The sequence below is a fragment of the Podarcis muralis genome, chromosome 7, assembly GCF_964188315.1.
Source record: "Podarcis muralis chromosome 7, rPodMur119.hap1.1, whole genome shotgun sequence".
In the NCBI taxonomy this organism is placed as follows: Eukaryota; Metazoa; Chordata; class Lepidosauria; order Squamata; family Lacertidae; genus Podarcis; species Podarcis muralis.
Window position 1 is genome coordinate 51,628,998 of NC_135661.1, and position 21,994 is coordinate 51,650,991.

General features: G+C 43.7%; 1 protein-coding gene across 1 annotated transcript; it reads left to right on the plus strand.

The window, feature by feature from the left end:
- Nucleotides 1–8,346: 8,346 nt before the first annotated feature.
- Nucleotides 8,347–21,537, plus strand: LOC114602916 (dipeptidase 2-like). Its single transcript, XM_028741646.2, has 10 exons — nt 8,347–8,492; nt 10,892–11,018; nt 12,690–12,819; nt 13,372–13,519; nt 14,133–14,199; nt 14,823–14,999; nt 16,675–16,762; nt 17,774–17,849; nt 19,030–19,165; nt 21,405–21,537. The coding sequence occupies exons 1-10, from the start codon at nt 8,347–8,349 to the stop codon at nt 21,504–21,506; spliced, it is 1,197 nt and encodes a 398-aa protein (XP_028597479.2). The 3' UTR covers nt 21,507–21,537.
- Nucleotides 21,538–21,994: the final 457 nt, after the last annotated feature.

Here is a 21,994-nt window from a genome sequence, read left to right on the forward strand (position 1 = left end):
GGACTTCCAGTAGTTTGGTACATGGTTTTCTTTCTCCCCAGAGATAACAAAGCACAGAGAACTGAAGTGCACCGGCTGCCAGCAAAACAGTTTCAGCAACTCTGGCATGGTAAAAGCTGCTTAGTGAAAATCGCACACATTGTAGTTCAGATGAAAATAGGTTTTACTTTTCTGGCAGAGTTCCCAGGCCTCAAAAGCCATATAAGGCTAAAATGAGTGCACTTAAAAGAGGAAGTGGGAGGGTAAGAGAAGAACAAACCTTTCCTACTATGGAGATTTGGTGATAGGCGAAGCATCCAGGGGTGATTTCTGCCACCGGCACCTTATCAGCGGGATAATTTTTTACTGACAATGTTGTCTGGAAATGACAACACACGCAATGCACTGATAGTCATTGATAGCCTTATCCTCTACAAATGGGTCTAATCCCCCTTTACCGCCATCCAAGTTGGGGACCATCCCTCTTGTGGGAGTGAATTCCTCAGTTTAACTATGTGCTGCGTGAAAAAAGTGCTCCTTTTTTGTGTGTGTCCTAAATCTTCCAACATTCAGCTTCATTGGATGTCCACAAGTTAAGACAGAGGCAGAAATTTTTTCCTCTAGCCACTTTCTCCACCCTATGCATTCTTTTATACGTGATTATCATGTCACCTCTTACTTGTCTTTTCTCTAAACTGAAAAGCCCCAGATACCTTTCCTCAAAGGGGAGGCTGCTCCATCCCCTTCGATCTTTCTCGTTGCCCTTTTCCGAATCACGTCCAGGGCTGCCAGATTTCAGCTTTTGCAATAAGAGGTCATTTTGGATTGAGACCCAAAGCTCATCCACACTTCCGCTTGCCCCAGGCCTAGAAAGCAGAAGTCCAAGTGGCTTTCCACTTGATCCACACATTCTAGGCATAGGTCAGAGTGGTTTTCCCATTGCTCTGCTCCTTTTCCAGGTTAAACTGGCCCTTTAGTGCTATATCAGAGCACACAACAATCCAGAGAAAACCTGAATTGCCTGTTGTCATTGTTGTTGTTACCCCACCCATCTGGCTGGGTTTCCCCAGCCACTCTGGGTGGCTTACAACATATCTAAAAACATAATAAAAACATCAATTCTTAAAAACTTCCCTATACAGGGCAGCCTTCAGGTGTCTTCTAAAAGTCAGATAATTGTTTATTTCCTTTACATCTGAAGGGAGGACATTCCACGGGAGGGGTGCCACTACTGAGAAGGCCCTCTGCCTAGTTCCCTGTAACTTCACTTCTCACAGTGAGGGAACAAGTAGAAGACCCTTGGAGCTGGACCTCAGTGTCTGGGCTGAACGATGGGGGTGGAGACGCTCCTTCAGGTATAGTGGGCCGAGGCCGTTTAGGGCTTTAAAGGTCAGCACCAACACTTTGAATTGTGCTCAGAAACGTACTGGGAGCCAGTGAAGATCCTTTAGGACCAGTGTTATACTGTCCCTGCAGCCACTCCCAGTCACCAGTCTAGTTGCCGCATTCTGGATTAGTTGTAGTTTCCGAGTCACCTTCAAAGGTAGCCCCACGTAGAGCACATTGCAGTAGACATTACCAGGGCATGCACCACTCTGGTGGGACAGTCTCAGGGCAGGTGGGGACTCAGCCTGCATATCTTTGCTCTGATTGAGCCCTAGAGCGGAAGGGTGGGGAGCAGCAGGACAAGAGGAAGTGCACATAAGGCCTCAATTGGGAGTATGTTCCTTGCACCCAGTGATCTGTCCATGGTACTGCAAGCCTTGTATTTGACATCTGTGGTTCTCCTGAACTCTGGACACATATTGGCTGCCTCTCTCTGCCTTTGGATAGCAAGTTGGACTGTCCTCCTCACTGATCCTATCAATCTAGCCCAGTGATGTGCTGAAGCTCATTTCTCCAATTACTCCTCCCTGCTGCAAAGGCAGAGTGTATGTTTCTGTTGCTTCTGCATATTTGTCATAAGGGGTTGCCAGGTTTTCTCTCTCATACTTGTTTCTAATTTTAATGCCCCCCCCAAGCTTTCATTGTCCCTGAACATTAAATTGACCATCCAGACATGCTGTAGCTTGCCAGCACTTGCTGCAATGTCCATTAAATCAGTCTGGTTTCCATGGTAATGCCAGCAAGCAGAGCCAAGCTGAGAAACTACAGGAAGTGGAAGAGTATCTAGCAATTGCTAGAGGTCTAGCAATCTTACATTGTTAACAGAATGCAAGAGAAACAAAAACACGAAGCACAAGGAGGGTTGCCTAAGAAATTTCTGTTTCATCTACCCAAACATCATTAGCATTTCTATTTGTCCCTCCCCCTCCAAGAAGGGTTGCATTAAATGCCAGTCAAAGTATCAGTCCAGAACTATTCCAGGCTACTGGTTTGGTTCCTCTGCAACAGTTGCCATCCATGGGACGGGACAGGACAGGACCAAATGATATTGACGCTGGCTTTGTCAGTGTACAAATACATCTTGTGTATCTTGTTTGAACCTGGGCCTCTTTCATTCGATCCTTTGAGGAATCAGTTCCCTTACTGATTTTGCAGCTGGGAGGAAAGACGTATCTCCAAATATCTTACTATGATCCTCTCTTTGCACAAATATGGACAGGCATGAAGGATTTGCCACATTCACCAGAAATTTCAAAATAGGATTGGGAATGCTCATTGGGCATTGAGAAGGCCAATGAAAGGTTGAAAATGGCCAGTGCTTTGGAGATGCTGAGATCTGCCACTGCAGTTGCTTCAGACAAATGAGCCAAGTCTATTATCATCCCCAGATGATTAATCTCCTTCACCACTTCTTAGTGCAACAGAGACAGATGGCACCATCAGTTATAGCAACCTGGCTAAACACAGCTCCTTATCTCAGTTCAGGTATTGCACAGACAACTCTCAAGATGGCACTCTATTGTTTCAAATTGTGTTTTGAAACTGAAAGAGGAAAGCCATAAAATGGGCATAGTGTTAGAAGACAACCTACAAACTCCCTCCAGCTGTGAGACCCCATCTACACTATGCATTTAAAGCAGTATGATACCACTTTAAGCAGTCACGGCTTCCCTCGAAGAATCCTGGGAACTGTAATGTGTTAAGGGTGCTGAAAGTAGTTAGGAGACCCCTATTCTTTTCTCGGAGCTACAATTCCCGGAATAGTTTAACAATCAATTTCCCTTCATGGAGAACTCTGGGAATTGTAGCTCTGTGAGGGGAACAGGGATGTCCTAACAGTTCCTAGATCTAATTTACTATTGTTCTCCTTCCTATTCCATTCCTTATTTAACACAGTCTGGCAGCCGTATATTGCATTTATGTCCTACAAAGAACATAATGGAACAGTCCTTTTTACAGTCCAAGGTATGCACGCCAAAGCAACTGATTTATCAAACCCTGAAACCAGTTGGGTTTATTGATCCAAGGCTGCAGACCTGAGTGAAATTACGTGTTATGCTAAGCACATTTTAAAAAACCAAACATGCTGGCCAGTTTATTTTTCCTGAAGAAGCCTATCCTGCCATGTGCTAGCATTCTGTTCCAGGACAGGGGCTCTCATGGTTGCTTTTTCTGGAAAAATGCTAAACACACTTCAAAAACACACACACATAATACACACTGAACATAATGCATGGTCTGCAACACTTATCTGAGCACTAACACAGCCAGCCTGGAGCTTCTGAGCATTTGTGAGGGCGGAGTCAAGGGTCCTTATGTCAGTTTTGCTCAGCTTGTTATGTTAGAACAATTTCAGATTCTCGGATAGATCATTGTCTCTGCATGGTAAAAAGAGGAGAGGTTAGCAATCTGCACAGGTGACCACTTCTACCTAGCAAAATAGCACATTCCCGATCCAGTACTTTATATAATAATGTGTTCGGGGCAATTTCATGAAGGCTATGGTTATAAATCAAATAAGTAAGGGTAAAAATAATATATTTTTCCTTTACAGGACATCATTTTAATTCTGCTTCAGAGTGGAAATAGCAAAAATAACAGGATCTTTGTGCAAAATGAGCATATTAATTTAATTGCACAACTCATTTGGGTACAGCATTTGAAAGGCTTTTCTGCATTCAAAATGATGGGTTGTTTTTTTTCATGCATTACATGATAATACGTTTAATACATGATAATGTGCTCAGAGTGCCCAAAACAATAATGTGGCAAGGTGCCTTAATGCATTTGGACAGGGAGAAAGAAATTGGGCATACTAATCAATTAAAGGGGCTCCTGTCATGAGGTCGAGGCGGCTCTGCCTTAACAATCGGTCAGTTCTGGTATCCCGAATGCTATAAAACAGAAGCCACTTCAGCAGAACCTCTTTCAAGTCCACAAGTATGTTCATTGGGTGGAGCTGCTCAGAGGGCGGCAGAAGATTTTAAACTCACTCAGTGGCAATTTCTGGATCCATTTCAGTTGTGGTTTAGGCTTGGTTTTGGCACAGAAATTGCTTTGGTCTCCCTGTATGATGATCTCTGCCAGGAGAGAGACAGGGGAAATGTATCTTTGTTAATTCTCCTCAACTTTTCAGTGACTTTTGATACCATCAACCATGTTATCTTTCTGAAGTGGCTGTCTGAGTTAGGGATGAGTGGCACCACTTAGCAGTGGTTCCTGTACTATTTGGATGGTCATTTGCCTCCCTTTTTTAGAATTCAAAAATGCATCTGAACATACCATAGTGAGGCTGCTTTAGCATCTACCTACCTACCTACCTACCTACCTATCATCCATCTATCTATCATCTATCTATCTATCTATCTATCTATCTATCTATCTATCTATCTATCATCTATCTATCTATCATCATCTATCTATCTATCTATATCTATCTATCATCTATCTATCTATCTATCATCTATCTATCTATCATCTATCTATCTATCATCTATCTATCTATCATCTATCTCTCTCTCTCCCCCCCCCCCAATCTGTCTTCATTTATGGACTTTCAGCACTGTATATGTGAGTGGTAAAAGGTAAACATATGGAGTGCAATCCTTATGATAAAGAAAACAATATGGACTGTTCTCAACAGATCACACAGAAGTAATCTAAACCTCTTAGTTTTCATTTATGAATGTAGTCATTGCGTATATCATTTTCAAGTTCCAGACAATGTGAGAACTTTAAAATATATTGGAATGAAGCAGGGCGCCTCTTAAAAAACAAAAAGCAGTCTCTGGGCTTGTACTCTGGGGGAAGCGAAAGAGGGAAATGGAAATGGGAGAAACTGCATTTGCTTACGAAGGGAAGTCACGCTTCTGAAGGAGTTTGCAGAAATGCAATGGAGATTTGTATTGCCAATGCTTCAACTACTTACATTTGCCTCTGTTCTAAAAGCATGCTACAAGTGGCATTGACCGGGGGCGGGGTAGGCTTATATCTTCACTTTCAGGAACAGAATGTCCCCCCCCCCCCGCCGCCTGGAAGATGATGTCCATCTTCAGGTCCAGAAATCAAAGTGAATAGCTTTTAAAGTCACTGCAAAACAGGGTGCCCCCAGCTTCCTCCTGTTCCATTCGCTCCATCTGGCAGAACTGTTCAGTCTGAGTTGTTCAAAAGGTTATTATATATCTTACATATGGGTCATGTTATTCTTTGAAGTGATGCCAGAAGAAAACATCTTAGCTGAAACATTTGCAGCTCACAAGAGCCCAGCTGTGTGTTTTAAGTTTCAGAGAACTTCATTTCTGGTTAAGGATCAAGGAAGTGTTGAAAACCCTCTTCAGTTTTTTTTCATGATCACAAAAAAAGAAAAAAAAGAATTCTTGGAACTGAGTGAGGATCTTTTATTATATTTGGTTAACTGTCATGACAGGGCTGGGGAACATTTTTCAGCCCAAGGGGAGGGCTGTGTTTCCTTCTGAGCAATGTTCCTTGTGCTGAGGTGGGTGGGGCCAGAGGCGAAATTAGGTGGAGAAACAAATGTAAATCTTACATTTGTATAATAGGTCACTCACTAACTCAACCATCACTATCCTCCATCCAGGAGGCATTATCAGACTCCAAGGACACATTCCAGCCAGGGAAAACCAAACTCCGTGTAACTCTCACCCACAAGGGGTTATACAGACATCATCCCAACTGAGTTTCAGTCAAAACTGCTGTATTTCAGGAGGCCTCTGATATAAGCTTCCCAGATGTTTTACATTTTAAAAACTTTTATTTTTAAGATTTGAAATCCGGGAGGTTTAATTTATGTTTCTTGTATATTGTTTATTTTATTATTGTATGCTGCTTTGTGACCAACACAGTGAAACGTGGGATATAAGTATCTAAGTAAACAAACAAACATGTGGAGCATCACAAATTAACCACAACAGTTGCATGATATTTCACAGTTCTATAAATGCTGACACTTATTTAGTTAGCAGCCTTAAGTGAATTTTGTTCATCTCCTTTGAAAATCTGGACTCCCTCGCTGTCTTTATTTTTTCTTCCTTTCCTCTTTGTGACACAAACTAGATCTCCAGAGAGATGGGGGAAAGAAATTCATTTCAGTTTGTATTGAAAGGTGAATCTACCTAATTTGCACTTTCTGGTATGTGAACCAAGAAACACCAGTCCTTCAAAATTCACACTTCTCTGCATTTTGCAGTTCTCTGGCCAAGTAATGTGTACAAAAATGCATATGCTAGGGTAATTTGTGCATTAAAAGCATAGAACTAACACACCCAAATGCACTAGGTTAGGGTAAATTGCTTTGCAAAAAGGCGGATATTTGTCAACATTGCTTATAAGCACATGATTATTTGCACTATGATGCTGATGAATTTTCATGAAGGCCTCTCTCTCTTTTAAGCAAACTGTTGTGGAAATGTGGAGAAATGAACTTAAGATTGGAAAACTGAGAAACTGACAGATTTGTGCATCCCTAGTTCCTACCTCCCACATCTTGCAAATAGTTTCTTAATTCCAGAGCAGTCTGCTTAGTTTCTTGGCCTAACACTTCATCCTCCTTTTGGTGATAAAACATTTCTTCCTCTGTTCCGGAGACATCAGCCAAATATTCCTTCTTCCACAGAACTGCATTTGGTGCCAAATGCAACAGCTTCGGTGATGTGCCCTTTTGTATTTCCTTCCCTTTAATCCAGCGGTGGCTAGTAGCCCCCGGACAAGGAAGTCATGTATGCAGCTCTGGACAAGGAAGTCATGTAGGTGGGACCAATAAGGCCACATGGGTGGGAGCCAGGAGGCATAGCTGTCAACTTTTCCCTTTTCTTGTGAGGAATTCTATTCGGAATAAGGGAATTTCCCTTTAAAAAATGGGAAACGTTGACAGCTATGCCAGGAGGTCACATGGACAGGCCCTACCGCTGCTTTTCTTCCCATCATCTTCTCTTGCAAACTTGTGGACACAAAAGCATTGCAGTTGGTTTGTGTTGGCATCCCTGGTCTCACAGTTTCTAGTGTGGGTTAATATCACAGTAATCATATATTACTTGAGAATTAAAGGTAAAGGTAAAGGTACCCCTGCCCGTACGGGCCAGTCTTGCCAGACTCTAGGGTTGTGTGCTCATCTCACTCTATAGGCCGGGAGCCAGCGCTGTCCACAGACACTTCCGGGTCACGTGGCCAGCGTGACAAGCTGCATCTGGCGAGCCAGCGCAGCACACGGAACGCCGTTTACCTTCCCGCTGGTAAGCGGTCCCTATTTATCTACTTGCACCCGGGGGTGCTTTTGAACTGCTAGGTTGGCAGGCACTGGGACCGAATGACGGGAGCGCACCCTGCCGCGGGGATTCAAACCGCCGACCATGCAATCGGCAAGTCCTAGGCGCTGAGGTTTTACCCACAGCGCCACCCGCGTCACCACTTGAGAATTAAGCCCCACTAAATTCCATGGGGATAGCTCTCAACTAGTCCATTTTATACAAAGGCCTCATCTACAGGATCCAGTGATTCTAAAATAAAGCTTTCTCGAGTGTAGAGATAATGCAGGTGTAGACTTCTTCAGTCTAACTCACATGTGGAAAAAGTGGATTAATAGCCAGATAATACTTAAATGTGATCAAGCCCCAAGGCTATGTGGGAAACAGAGCCTGAATCACCCAGCAATAAATCCCAGTACTGTACCCAACATGGTACAGAGTCTTCCCTCCTACATTATTAGGCCGTGTAACTTTTTATAACGACAGATTATGAGATGTACAGCATATGACCAGGCTGTGGGTGGAGGAGAGCCTTTCAAGAAGGGATTTCCAGAGCTCATTCAGAACAGGGTCACCGTGTGTTTTCTTTCTGTGTGGGAAGAGGCCAAGGCTGATGGATGATTTCAGGTGGGTATTCCCCTCTTCCTTTCAGAGCTAAACTAGAAAAAGATAAAACTACCGGTTGAGTTTAAAACTGCCCTGCTTCTGCCACTCAGCAAACATGTTTCTGGACCTGAAGAGGATTGTGCTGAAATGGCTTCTGCTGGAGATGTTGCTGCTGCTTCCTGGCATTTGGGATGCTGGAGCTGACGAATCGTTAAGAGAGAGGGCTCTCAACCTCATGGTGAAAGTCCCTTTAATTGATGGGTAGGCCCAATTTCTTTCTTTGTCTCCTTGTCCAAAATACATTAAGACACCTTGTTGTGTTATTATTCTTTGGCATTATGGGGAAGCCTGAGGTATCATATGCTGTGCTAAAAAAGACCTCATTTTGTATCAAAGAGAAAGCTTTCAAATTCTGCACCAAAATGATTATGCCATTAAATGATGGTGCTCATTTTACAGAACCCTTGTTTAGCTTTACTATCTCAATGTTGACATTTCAATATTGTTATTCACAGTATTTAAAACACTATTTCTTGGGGTGGCTGAGGGTCAGATTAGTGAATTAAGTGTCCCCTTAATTTCCCCTTATTTAATCAACTTTAATTTCTCATAGTGAGGACTTAGATTCTAGTTTCTTACTATTCTTCCCCCTTTGATCCTCTTTTATCATAATGGAAAGAGAAGAGGGGGAAAATAATAGGAATCAGTTATTTAACACCCCCACTTGGGAACAAAACAGCATGAATGAGGGCAATGAATTACTAATCCTCAGGCCACACTGAGCAAGAAAGCAATAATATAGCCGGAATCTGCAAGCAAAAAGCATTCAATTTAACCAAATAGTTAAATTGAACCCAAAAGCCTTAGTAGTATGCTTTAACTTTCCACATTAGATAAGTTCAACACCAGAAACGGATGTGAGATGTTTGGGGAAAGTTTTGCCCTAAAATGTACCACATAAATCTTTGAAATAAATAGCTGGTGGATTATTTCCAATATGGAGATGTGAGTGGCAACTGTGTGGTTTAAGTCTAAATTTAATTCTTTTTAATTGTTCTTGTTTATTTTAACTCCACCAGTGTGGTGTAGTGGTTAAAAGCGGTGGACTCGTAATCTGGTGAACCGGGTTCGTGTCCCCGCTCCTCCACATGCAGCTGCTGGGTGACCTTGGGCCAGTCACACTTCTCTGAAGTCTCTCAGCCCCACTCACCTCACAGAGTGTTTGTTGTGGGGGAGGAAGGGAAAGGAGATTGTGAGCCGCTTTGAGACTCCTTCAAGTAGTGATAAAGTGGGATATCAAATCCAAACTACTCTCCTCCTCCTCCTCCTCCTCCTCCTCCTCCTGCTCCTATTCTGCTGACCTCAAACCAAAAGAATTATGCCTGCTGGGTTTCTGCCTTGCCTTTGTGGTTTAAAGGGCTCCAAAGTTAATTTACTTAAATTGCTATCAGCTGTGTGGGAGACCTTAGAGCTTGGAACTAGAGTTGGAGCTTTTGATGTTTGGGATGCAGGGTGAATGCTTTGCTGGAACTCTTCACACACAAATTGTTTACCTTTATGAACTGTGCTCCTTACTGCATTTTGTTGATCCCCACCAAGATTTACCAATGGAGATTTACCCACTGAGAAAGAAGAAGGAGAAGCCCCTCTGTAAAAAGCCATAATAAGAAAGATAGACCACTGAGTGTGGATGAGGTGTCAGGATGAGAGAAAGAATTAAACCAAAATGCCTTTACAGCTAAGGTGGAGGTAATGCTGATTGGAAAACTTTACAACTATAATACTGCTCAAGACTGTACTATACTGATATGATATTACCTCGTGGGTATGCAATAACAAGGAGACATAGAGGAAATAATAATAATAATAATAATAATAATAATAATAATAATAATAATAATAATTTATTATTTATACCATGCCCATCTGGCTGAGCTTCCCCAGCCACTCGGGGCGGCTTCCAATCAGACATGCAGAGTCTGCGACCCTCCCAAACTCCAAGCAATCCGAAATTGACAGTTTCATGCTTGGCAGTTTTGGCAACTCTGATCCCTCCGGGTATTCTCTTTCTGCGTCGAATCATCACTTCATTCTGGCAACTACTTTGGTGGAAAGAGGTTAATGAGGACAGCCAAGAAACAAGGACTGAGAAGAGTCTGCAGGATTTTGGATCTCAGCCTAGAGATGAGTTATGGCAGAACGTTTAAAGGGAAGTTAATTCCAGACCAAGTGGCCCTTGAAATATCACCAGTGCCAAATGGGATCCTGCCAAATTGGCAGGGGAAAAACAGAACTGTGCAGAACCTAGACTAACAGTTTAAATTAAGAAGCCATTCAGGATACCTATGTCCAGAATGAATCTTGATGGGTCCCCTCAGCGCTGGGGAGGTTGTTCAACGCTTGGTACATGTGGCGGCCCTGCCCATGAGCTCAGGTGTTTTGGAGCTTTCTATAATGATCAGTGCAAAACATAATGGACTAGGTTTTCTGTTATATTTTATCAACAGATACCAAGAACTTTTTCTAATTGGATATCTTTATAGCTTCAATCTATGTGTGCTGCTAGCATTGTCTGAATGCCATTTTTTAAAATATGGAAAGGATGCACCCCCCCCCCAAAAAAAATCCTTTAACTCTTCCACTATATTTTTATCCTTCAGGCACAATGATCTGCCATTGAAGCTGAGATGGTTTTACAAAAACCAGCTGAGTAAAATTGATTTAAGGACCCTCAGCAGCACATCCACAAATATTGAGAAGCTCCAGGCTGGTCATGTGGGTGCCCAGGTAGGCCAGGGTGGAAGTAGATGTACTTCCAGGGTAGAAGTAGATCCGTACTCTTGGACTGAGTTCCTTGCTAGAGTGAGCCAGAGACCAAGTATGGGGGAGGGATGAGTACACTCCCAGCTTTGGCTGGATGTCTGTTGCCATAATGAAAAAGATGGAGGTGGAAATCAAGGCTAGATGTAGACCATGCTGGAAGGTGTGTATGGAAACATATTTCCGCTTTATCTGCATTTCTGTATGGGGTACACAATTAATGCTGCATCTAGGATTTGGGCAAGGTATCAGTTTGTGACCAACCTGTGTCTCCTCAGTCCTAGTCTGGTGCTCTGACTATTATGGGACACTGGGTCTTGGTTGGTTGGCCAACCTAAGCCCCTCTGGTGGATTTTGTGTTAGCGGCCAGGCCAGCACTATACGTCAGGAGGCCCTCAGCAGCATGTGCTGCCAATGCCCACCCCCAAACACCCACACTCCCCTCCGCTAAGATGGCTGCACAGTGTATGTAGAGTTTTAGTGTTGGCCGTGGCAACACTTTTGATTGGGAGTCAAGTTCAGCTCCCCTCTGTGGGCAAAAGCTCTTCAGTGCTCCTGCCCTTCCTTCTTTATCTTTAAAATGGTATTGGACTGGAGCTGTGCAAACGGAGGACTGTCCCCTGACAGCTCTTCAAAGGAGAGGGCGAGTAGAACAGTGTTGTGGACCTGACAGATGAGAGGGCAAGTAAAACATGACCCACGACTCTCCTGACAGATGCAGCAAGTCTCCTCAGCAGACAAGCCCTTGACTGTAGGAAGTTTACATTCTCTTGGCAAAGGGGCAGCGCAGCCTGTGGAAGAGAACCACTTTTCTGAGCAGTGAACAGTTTGGTTTTATTCAGTGGTGGCAGTGGAGGCTGCTGTATCAGAGAGAACAGGGCACTGCCCCATCAAACTCTGTCTGCCCTCAGACAACCCCACCTGGTGGCCATCTAGGCTAGGGTTAGCACTGCCTGTCAGTTCCATCCTCCTTAATCCCAGGGTTGCCATTGCAGGATTCTGCAGGCAGAAGGTTGAGGACAAAACTAGTAATAGCTGGCTCTGCCTGTCACTGGCTGCCTCCCTCTTTCATCCTTCCTGCCTTCCACCTTACCAGTCCCAATGGGCACCAGCCACCACTGGGAAACGCAGGCTTATTGGGATTTTCACGATAATTGACTGGTTTTCAAATGGGCAGGTTAAGCACAGGTGGGGGATGCACAGCTTAAATACTCCAACAAATAGCCCAAACCCACATTAGATCTCTGGAGAGGCAGCCAGCACCCTCAAAACGCTGTTAGCTTTGCAGAGCCCCAAAACTCAGTTCTCTGCCTGCCTGCCTGCCTGCCTCACACTGCAGGCCTAGCCTGCCTTCCTACACCTGGCTGGGAGTGAGGTGACAAGTCATCATCTATCTATGCCTTTTTGAACCATCTCGGTTCCCATAGAAACGCATTGCCAGAATTTCTCTAACAAAAGAATGCTCCTGGCTAGATCCATCTGATCAGTCTGACCATTTTAGCAGCCCTCCCCTCTCTTGGCCAGATGCCAGTCTTACAATTGCAGAATCACAGAGGTGGAAGGGACCGCAGAGATGCTCCAGCTTTCCACCCATCCGCCCACTCATGCTGACAAACTCTATTTTCGTGTTTCTTTCAGTTTTGGTCGGTGTATGTTCTGTGTAGCGCTCAGAAGAAAGATGTCGTGCGCCTCACTCTGGAGCAGATTGATGTTGTCAAACGGATGTGTAAAAGCTATGATGAACTGGAACTGGTGACATCTTCTGAAGGTGACGCTTGATATTGATTTTTATATTCTGATGCTTTCCAAACTTTGAGCTCTGGTCCATGTGGCCCCTGGAAGACTGCCCAGAAGGCAATGTGGTCCTCAGGCATAAGAAAGTTCCCCACCTGTCCTAGACCAGCACTAACCACTACACTACACTACACTACACTGCACTGTCTCTAACTATAAAAGGTTTTAGCCACAGGCCTCCATGAGTTACACCCCATATTTATACATAAAAGGAAACCATCTGGTCCACTAACAGAGCTCTGGGAAATTAGAGGTGGGAGATAAGAATTCTACCCCCATAATTGTTCCAAACACTCACCCTGTGAGCTTTGTGGCTAAGAGAGGATTTGAACCCAGGTCTCCTCATTCCCAGTCCAACATTCTTAACTGCTGACCCACAGTGGAACTGAAATTACTGTTAAGGTACTATAGTTTATGACTACATGCTAAGTGTGCCCAGAGCAAGCTCTCTGCATTGCTCTCTTTTGATCATTCTGTGTTAATGTGTCTGGTAAAATTCAGATCTGTCTTTCTGATCAAAATCCAGGCATTGCCAGCACTGACAGCAAAAAGATAGCATGCTTGATTGGCATCGAAGGGGGGCACTCCATCGACAGCAGCCTCGCGACCCTGAGGATGTTCTACGAGCTGGGCGTTCGGTACATGACGCTGACCCATAACTGCAACACTCCCTGGTAAACTACAAACAAGTGTTTCTTCAGAGAGGGGCTGTTTCTCTGGGATTTGCCAACATATCTTAAAATACTGCAATGTATTCCTGCAGTGAGAAAATAAATGTATTTTCCCCTTCAGGGAGGTGGGATTCTAGGAATAGCCAATACAGTAGTAGTTTTTTAAAACACCCTACAACTGAAAGGAACTTGTGAGGTTACATGCAGCAAGTGTGCACAGGGCCCATGGGTAGAAGATGTCAAATGTTCGGATTGCACAGGTTGATGGTTGACCAGTGAGCCACAAGCAGAACAGAAAGAGATTGGGGACTCAGCTACACTAGTAAGGAAAAAGCATTTTGTATGTGTTCTAACACTGTGAAAACAGATGGCGCTGTGGAGTCCCGTCTTTCGCCAATGTGATTTCCCATGTGGAAGTATACAACGTGTTTTCCTGAAACACTTTTTTAATGTGTCTAGATCCAGCCCGCGATTACCTGTGCTGATTCAGAAAGGAGTTTAATACAGGTCACTATAAAGAAATATCCAAAATACACAGGTGTAAACAGTACTGGGCTAGATGATTCCTGTACTTCTTTTCCATTTGAATAATCATTTCCCTTCCCTGCATTTTTAGGGCTGGGACATCATCAAAGCAATCACAAGACTATCCTAACACTGATGGCTTGACTGATTTTGGCAAAGTACGTAAACTGATGAAGTCCTTTGCAATGCCCACTACCGATTCTCTTCCGAAGAAGCATCCTAGCATCCTATAGCAACAAAAGCTTATTATCACCTGTCTGGGTTTTAGGCCAGTTTAATAGTCTTTCCCCAAAGAATCCTGGGGGTTTATAGTTTGCAGAGGGGGCTGAGAATTATTTTCTGGAGGTCTCCATCTCTACCTCACTCCCAGACTCATAGGGAGGAATTCAACATTCTCAGCAGAGGCACTTCACTTTGCCAGACAATACCCTTCTTAAACTGTGGTGCCCAGAACACCAGAGACACAGAACACCAGAGACACAGTACTCTAGCTGGGGTCTGACCAAAGCAGAATAGAGTGGCTATATTACTTCTTTAAATCCAGACACCATAATTCTGTTGATGCCGTCTAGAATAGCATTAGCTGCTTTTGCTGCCGTGTCATATTGTTGACTCCAGGATGCATGTCCAATTTCTGGCTCTTCCTTCCCCACAGTCATTTTCAAAGCTCAAGAAAAATAGAATGCATATATTGCTATTGCCAAAGTGAAATATGAGCTGTGCTCTATTTTTGGCCAGAGTAGCAAAACTAATGAAACCGTCTTGTTTATTTTTGTGCTAGGAAGTGGTGAAGGAGATGAATCGTCTTGGGATGCTAATAGACTTATCTCACACATCTGACGCAACGGCGGCAGCTGCCCTCAGCGTCTCTCGTGCACCAGTCATTTTCAGCCATTCTTCAGCCTTCTCCATTTGCAACAACCCAAGGAACGTCCCTGACCATATTTTGCACCTCCTGGTAGGTGTAGCTAAAGCTTAATGCTTGTCCAAACCCAAGCAAAGGGAGGACATAATAGGAGGCTCAGAGGCTCATTTTTCCTCTCAGCTGCAAAGTCAGTAAAGAAAATGCTTCCTCAGAGAACCAAGTCAAAGATGTCCAGGTAAAAGCAAGATGGAGAGCTACTTATAAAGCTGTATTATAATGGTCCATCTAGTTTAGTACTGCCAACACTGACTGGCAGGAACTCTCCAGGATTTCAGACAGGAAGTCTCTTCCAGTCCTGTCTGGAAATGCTGGGGATTGAACCTGGGACCTTCTGAATGCAAAGAAGATGCTCTCCTGGTCAATGTCTTAAAGCCTGGGTCACTATTGCTTAAGAAGGGAGGAGAAACCAAACTGATCCCAAATTATTCTCCTCTGTGACTGTTTGGTGATTGATATACTTGGAATATTCAAATATTTGTGCAATATCATATCTGCAACTGAAAATATTGTACTATTTGATAAGTGCACATGATGGCATTTTGTGTTTTGCATGCGATCATTTCCAGAGGGGTAGCTTTGTTGCAGAAAGGCAACAAAAGAGTAATCTCTGCACAAATTGTGCGTACTTCTGCGCCGCACCACCAAGAGGCATTGAATCATCTCCATCAATTTATTGATCACCTTGTACACAATCATCTCAAGGCAATGTACAATAGAAACAGCAAACAACAGAACAAGAATGTCTTCAGTTGTTTCCAGTAGTTGGTAGTGGGAGCCTGTCACAGTTTTACAGGAATGTTGTTTGAAACAACAGCCAAATTGAAAGCCCTGCTCTGAGTTACTGCAGAGTAGGCTTCTGAGATCTTTGCAACTTCTGGGAGAAATTCAGTGATCTCCTGGGTATATAAAGGATAAGGTGGTCCCTCGGATAACCTGGTCCCAAGCTGTATAGGGCCTTATATGTTAGTACCAACACCCAGTGGCGTAGCGTGGGTTGTCAGCACCCGGGGCAAGGCAAGTAATTTGCGCCCCCTAACCCGTGGATTTGTGCCCCCTAACCCGTGGATTTGCGCCCCCTAACCTGTGGATTTGCCCTAACCCCAGATGTTGCGCCCGGTGCGGCCGCCCCCCCCTGCACCCCCCACGCTACGCCACTGCCAACACCTTCAACTTGACCTGGTAGCAGATTGGAAGCCAGTGCAAAGCCTGCAAGATATTACACGCTGGCAGTAGTTTGCCCCTGCAAGCAACCAAGCTACTGTGTTCTGCACCAGTTGCAGCCTCTGAACTGACCAGAGGACAAGATTCACCTGGTGCCAGACAAATACATTTCTTTTTTTTTTGCCAGACCTTCTTACTAGGCTCTTAATTATCTGTGGCCTTGGGTGGATGGAATGTTTTAATTCTGCCTTTAAAAAAAATAGGATTGTCTTTTAGATTTTTCTTTGTTTTTCCTTTCATGCCACTTTCAATGTATGTGTTTGTTTGCTTGTATATTGTAAGTTGCTTTGAGTTCCCTTGGTAAAAAAGTGACCAATAACTTTAATAAATAATAATGATAACAATAACAATAACCCAAAGGGTAGTCCCAAAGGGAGTGCACTGCAGTAATCCAATTGTGAACACTAGGAAAACGGAATCAGGCTGTAAGTGTTACTTTGGATTGTGGTGAATGGGCTGGCCATTCATTTTGCCTTCCTCCTTGCAGAAAGCAAACAACGGAATTGTGATGGTGACCTTCTTTGCCGAGATACTGGGCTGTGACAACAATGCAGTTGACATTTCGACCGTAGCAAGTGTGTACCTCCCAGGGCAGAAGTCAAGCGCAGTGGGGGGGACACTTTCAGTTCTCATTTGCCCAGTCTTAAATTCAGTTCTTCACATTTTCACAACACTCTACCAGCAGGGGACGTGGGTGGCGCTGTAGTCTAAACCACTGAGCCTAGGGCTTGCCAATCGGAAGGTCGGAGGTTCGAATCCCTGCTACAGGGTGAGCTCCCGTTGCTCAGTCCCTGCTCCTGCCAACCTAGCAGTTCGAAAGCATGTCAAAGTGCAAGTAGATTAATACCTTTAGTACCTTAGTACTAAAGTAGCCCTTAGTACTTTAGCCCTTAGTACTTAGTACCTTCCGGCGGGAATGTAAATGGAGTTTCTGTGCGCTGCTCTGGTTTTGCCAGAAGCGGCTTAGTCATGCAGGCCACATGACCCAGAAAAACTGTCTGCGGACAAACCCCAGCTCCCTTGGCCAGTAAAGCGAGATGAGTGCCACAACCCCAGAGTTGTTCGCGACTGGACTTAACTGTCATGGGTCCTTTACCTTTTTTACCTACCAGCAGGGATTTGGAATACAAGCTTGTATCTCCTTACCTTATTGCTGTACACCACCTTGATATTTTATGAGTGGACAATGCACAAACACTTTTATAAATAAATGAAAATTGCCACTGCCGCAATTAGCAGCACAAAAAACCCTTCCATGAATTCCAAAGAGAGATTAATTTCTGCTGCTGATTGAGTGCATGCGTCAACTTTGTCAGGATCGGAGTGGGAGGGAGGGGTTACACCTCCATTCCCCACATGCTGCGGTCTTGATTGAAAATGGACAGCCCTGCCATGCACTTGTTAGCAATTACAAACAAAAACCCCACACCCAGTACTGGCCCCAATGTTGCCCAGTGAACTCCATGGCTGAATTCTGATTTCAACTCTCTTCTCCCAGTCCAATTATTTACCAACCCCAAACCACACTAGTCACGTTTGCCGGTCTTTCTGAATCATATAACTCATGCTTTCCATCCTCCCCTTAGATCATTTTGACCACATCAGGACAACGATAGGCTCAGAATATATCGGAATTGGTGGTGACTACGATGGAGTGAACAAGTTAGTAAACATTATTAGGGATAGGCAAGACTGAGTGACTAAGCTAGTAAATCAATATGTTGTTAACAACTTAATGAGTTAGTTAAACTGTGGGCATCCCATAAGCCGCTGTGAGAACAAGATGCTGGACTTGTGGCTCATGGATTTCCCCCATCCTGATTGCTTGGCTGTTTGGTTTGCTGCACTCTGCTAGGATCTAATTGGTACTGTATTACTGTTTTTGGCATTGTGATTTGCTTTTTGTCTACTGCCTTGGCTTTATTTGAAAAGAAATGTGGAAATAACAGCAGCAGGAGAAACAACAACAGTGTTTTACACTTGGGATTAATCTGCAAGGTGTGAAGCAGTTGTTTCCATTTCACCTGGAATTTTACCAGACCTGAATTGTTTGGAGATAATAATAATAATAATAATAATAATAATAATAATAATAATAATAAAAATAAAAATTATTTATACCCCCCCCATCTGGCTGGGTTTCCCCAGCCAATCTGGGCGGCTTTCAACAGAATATTAAAAACAATACAGTGTCAGACATTAAAAACTTCCCTAAACAGGGCCGCCTTCAGTTGTGTTTTAAAAGTAAAATAGTTGTTTATTGCCTTGACATCTGCACAAGGCTGGTTCCACTACCGAGAAGGCCCTCTGCCTGGTTCCCTGTAACCTCACTTCTCACAGCGAGGGAACCGCCAGAAGGCCCTCAGCGCTGGACCGCAGTGTCCGGGCTGGATGATGGGCGTGGAGACGCTCCAGGTATACAGGAGATATTGAGAAGCTCAAGTACATTTGCTACCCACCTCCCTCAACTGACTTTCCTCTGAGGGGAAAAGAAGAATATACCATACAGCAGCTTTTGCCAACCTGGTGCCTGTCCCCAGATACTTTGGACTATGATTCCCACCAGCACCAGCTGTGCTTGCTGAGGATGCTGAGAGGTGCAGTCCAAAACCTTGAGAGGACACCAGCTTGATGAAGGCTGCTAAAAACCAGAGTGTAGGAAGCTATGAGAGTTCAATGTGGCCTTGCTAGCTGGGCTCTTGAAGTCCACTGTAAACATCCAAGGGTTGGTTGAAAGCAGCTTGCCCCTTGCTTTGTTCTGAGAAGGACACCAGGCCCCTTCTCTGCAATTACTGGCCAAAGGGTACCGTGGCTTATATGGTGAATTGTAATTTCTTTGCAGGTACCCGGAAGGGCTGGAAGATGTTTCCAAATATCCAGCCTTGATTGAGGAGCTGCTAAGGAGAGGTTGGAGTGAGGAGGAACTGGAAGGCGTTTTGAGGCAGAACTTCCTTCGTGTTTTCCGGGAGGTGGAAAAAGTAAGAGTGAAAGAATTCCTTTCTTTGTCCAGCTGGCTCTCTTGCTTAAAGCGACTCCTGTTTAATGCAGCTTGGTTTCTAACGATAGAGACTAGCTATCTGTTTATCTAGCAGATCGCCTTGGGCATTTAGATGTTCAGCTGAACTCATGCCAGGTATAGGGAAGAAATTCAGTTTGATGCAAAACTGCACTCATTTGCACTTCCTGAAACAAACCTAAGGGTCTGGTATAGATGCCTGAAGGGCCACATTCGGCCCCTGCGTTCCCTATTTTTGGTTTACAGGCATAGGCGATGCACCAGGCCTCCTGAACAAGAAGTAGCAACTTTGGGACTCTTATGGAAAACACGTGTTGGACCCCAAGCCTGTAATCTCCATATTCACACAACATGCCGCTTGCAAATGTTGACAGGATACTTAAAACATTGTGTGATTAATTTTCCTTAGCAAAATTCTGGGGTGATGGTGGAAATAGATAACTTTGAAATTTGTCTGAATGGTTAAGGAAAGTTTTGATGATAGTTATAATAAATTGATTTACCTTATTGCAAACATTTACAGCAAAGCAAAATTCTACAAATTGAATTACAATTTTTAAAAGCCTGATATTGTCTACTGGAACAGAAGAATGAGAGACATTGACTTAGATCCTATCAAAGTTAGTTGAGCTTAGGTCACACTGAAATCACTGGGACAAGTTAGTTGAGTCTTAAATTAACTCCTGTTGGTTGCAATAGGAACTGAGTTCAATTAATTAAGTTGGGATCCAGCCCATTAAATATGATGATGATGATGATGATGATGATGATTAATGATTTTATTATTTATACCCTGCCCATCTGGGCAGCTTACAGAATATATAAAACATAATAAAGCATCAAACGTTAAAAACTTCTCCATACAGGGCTGCCTGCATAACTTTCAGATGTCTTCTAAAAGTTATGTAGTTCTTAATCTCCTTGACATCTGAAGGGAGAGCTTCCCACAGGGTGGGTGCCACTACCGAGAAGGCCTTCTAGCTATGCTAATAGTCCAGTGGTTGAATGTGCTTATGGCAACTTGATATTTTTAAATTTATTTTCTTTCTATTTCTCTGGCCTCTTGAATGAAAGATAAGCACCTAACATAGCCAGTAGCTGTCAACTGCAGAGAGATATTACAGGCTTCCCATAGGCATCTGATTGGCCTCTGTCAGAACAGGATGTAGGACCACTTCCATATCTGCTATTGGGTCCCTGGAGCACAGAGTCACACGAAGTGGCAACCAACCTTGCAGGATTTAACAGGATTTATTTGAAATGCATATGCAGGACAAAGGTACAGAGCAATAAATTCGCAATCTGCACACCCCAGTCAGGGTGCACCCACTTATTATACCCCTTAGAATGCATAGACACGTGTTCACATGTAAAACATGTGATTTACACTAATAGCAATAAGATATAGCTTTGTTTCTTGTGTTACCCTCCTCCTTTTCAGTTCGCCTCCTCCTTTTCAGCCCCCCCCCCTGGTCTGGGGGTTACAATAACACCCATTCAACCTTGCTTATTATCTCTACCTGCCTAAGCCAGACATTCCAGAGAGAGAGGCCCATTTTCACTGTAACATCTAAGCAAGAAGAAAAAGCCTTGTTCTTCTGGCTGGTATAAAAACCTCCCTCCCCCCTTTAAGGAAGGGGTTTGGGCATAACATATGAGAGAGGAGAAAATGCCTCAAACAGTTTTTGGGATCATATAGAGAACAATATTCTAATGCCCTTCAAGGATGCTGGGCTAGATAGACCTTTGGTCTGATCTGGGCTTTTGGTTATTATTATTATTATTATTGTTGCTGCTGCTGCTGCTGCTTTCTTAAATAGACAGACAGAACCATCAGTATATAAAGCAGCATTCCCCAGCCTGGGGCCTTTCAGGTATTTTGGACTACATCTCCCAACTGCTTAGTTACCTGAAGCGAAGCCCCTTACAGTTAAAACTTAGACAGCTGGTGGAAACAAAAGAGCAAATGGAAAGATGGTGTGGTGACTGTAGTGAGAAGTAATGCAAATAAATATACCTATGGATTACATCTGCTTCTGTATTCTTCGTTCTTTCATCCTTTTTAGTTTCATTGTGTTGAAACTCCTATGCACCAATTAGAAAAGATTGGCATACAAATTACTGAAATAGATAAAGAGGATGAACTCTAGGTTCCAGTGGGTTTTGCCTTCTAGTTAGCTCTGAATTTTGGATTTTTCTAGGTGCGTGATGAGAGTGCTTCCATGACAGCCGGAGAAGAGGAAATTTCCCCAGATGACGTACAACACGACTGCCGTTTAGACCTGAGGCATCCTCCTGGTTAATGTCTTCTTCGTCTTCTACTTGGGGACAGCCAAGCACCTTAATATTGCTGTGTCCATGTGGGACTCATGTTGCTCACAGAGAATAATAAAGCTACTTGCCTCCACAGACATGTAAACTGATGGTATCTGGTGATCTTTTAAGATCAGGGGCAGGGATCCTACAGCCTACAGGCAGAATTAGGCCCGACACAGGCATCAATTTGGCCCATGAGGCTATTCCCCACAACCTACTCACTCCTGCCCTACATCTGTATTTTCAAGTGTGGGGTAGGTGAAGCTGCCAATGCACAATTGAGAGCTTTAAAGTATGCACCCTATTGTGCATTTTAAAAAAAATAGTATTTCATATTTATAAAAAGGCTATGTTTCTTTTGCTTTCAGAAATCCTTCTGGCTAGCCTGGACATATAGAGCACCCTGTAACATCAGTATCCTTCCCATTCCCTACAGACAGAGCTAAGCTTTCACAATAGTGAATGACTATTTTGT

Coding starts and splice junctions, on each gene's coding strand:
- LOC114602916 (XM_028741646.2), top strand. CDS start 8,347: ATGTTTCTGGACCTGAAGAGGATTGTGCTGAAATGGCTTCTGCTGGAG. Junction 8,493..10,891: donor AAAGTCCCTTTAATTGATGG/GTAGGCCCAATT, acceptor TTTATCCTTCAG/GCACAATGATCTGCCATTGA. Junction 16,763..17,773: donor TGACATTTCGACCGTAGCAA/GTGTGTACCTCC, acceptor TCCTCCCCTTAG/ATCATTTTGACCACATCAGG.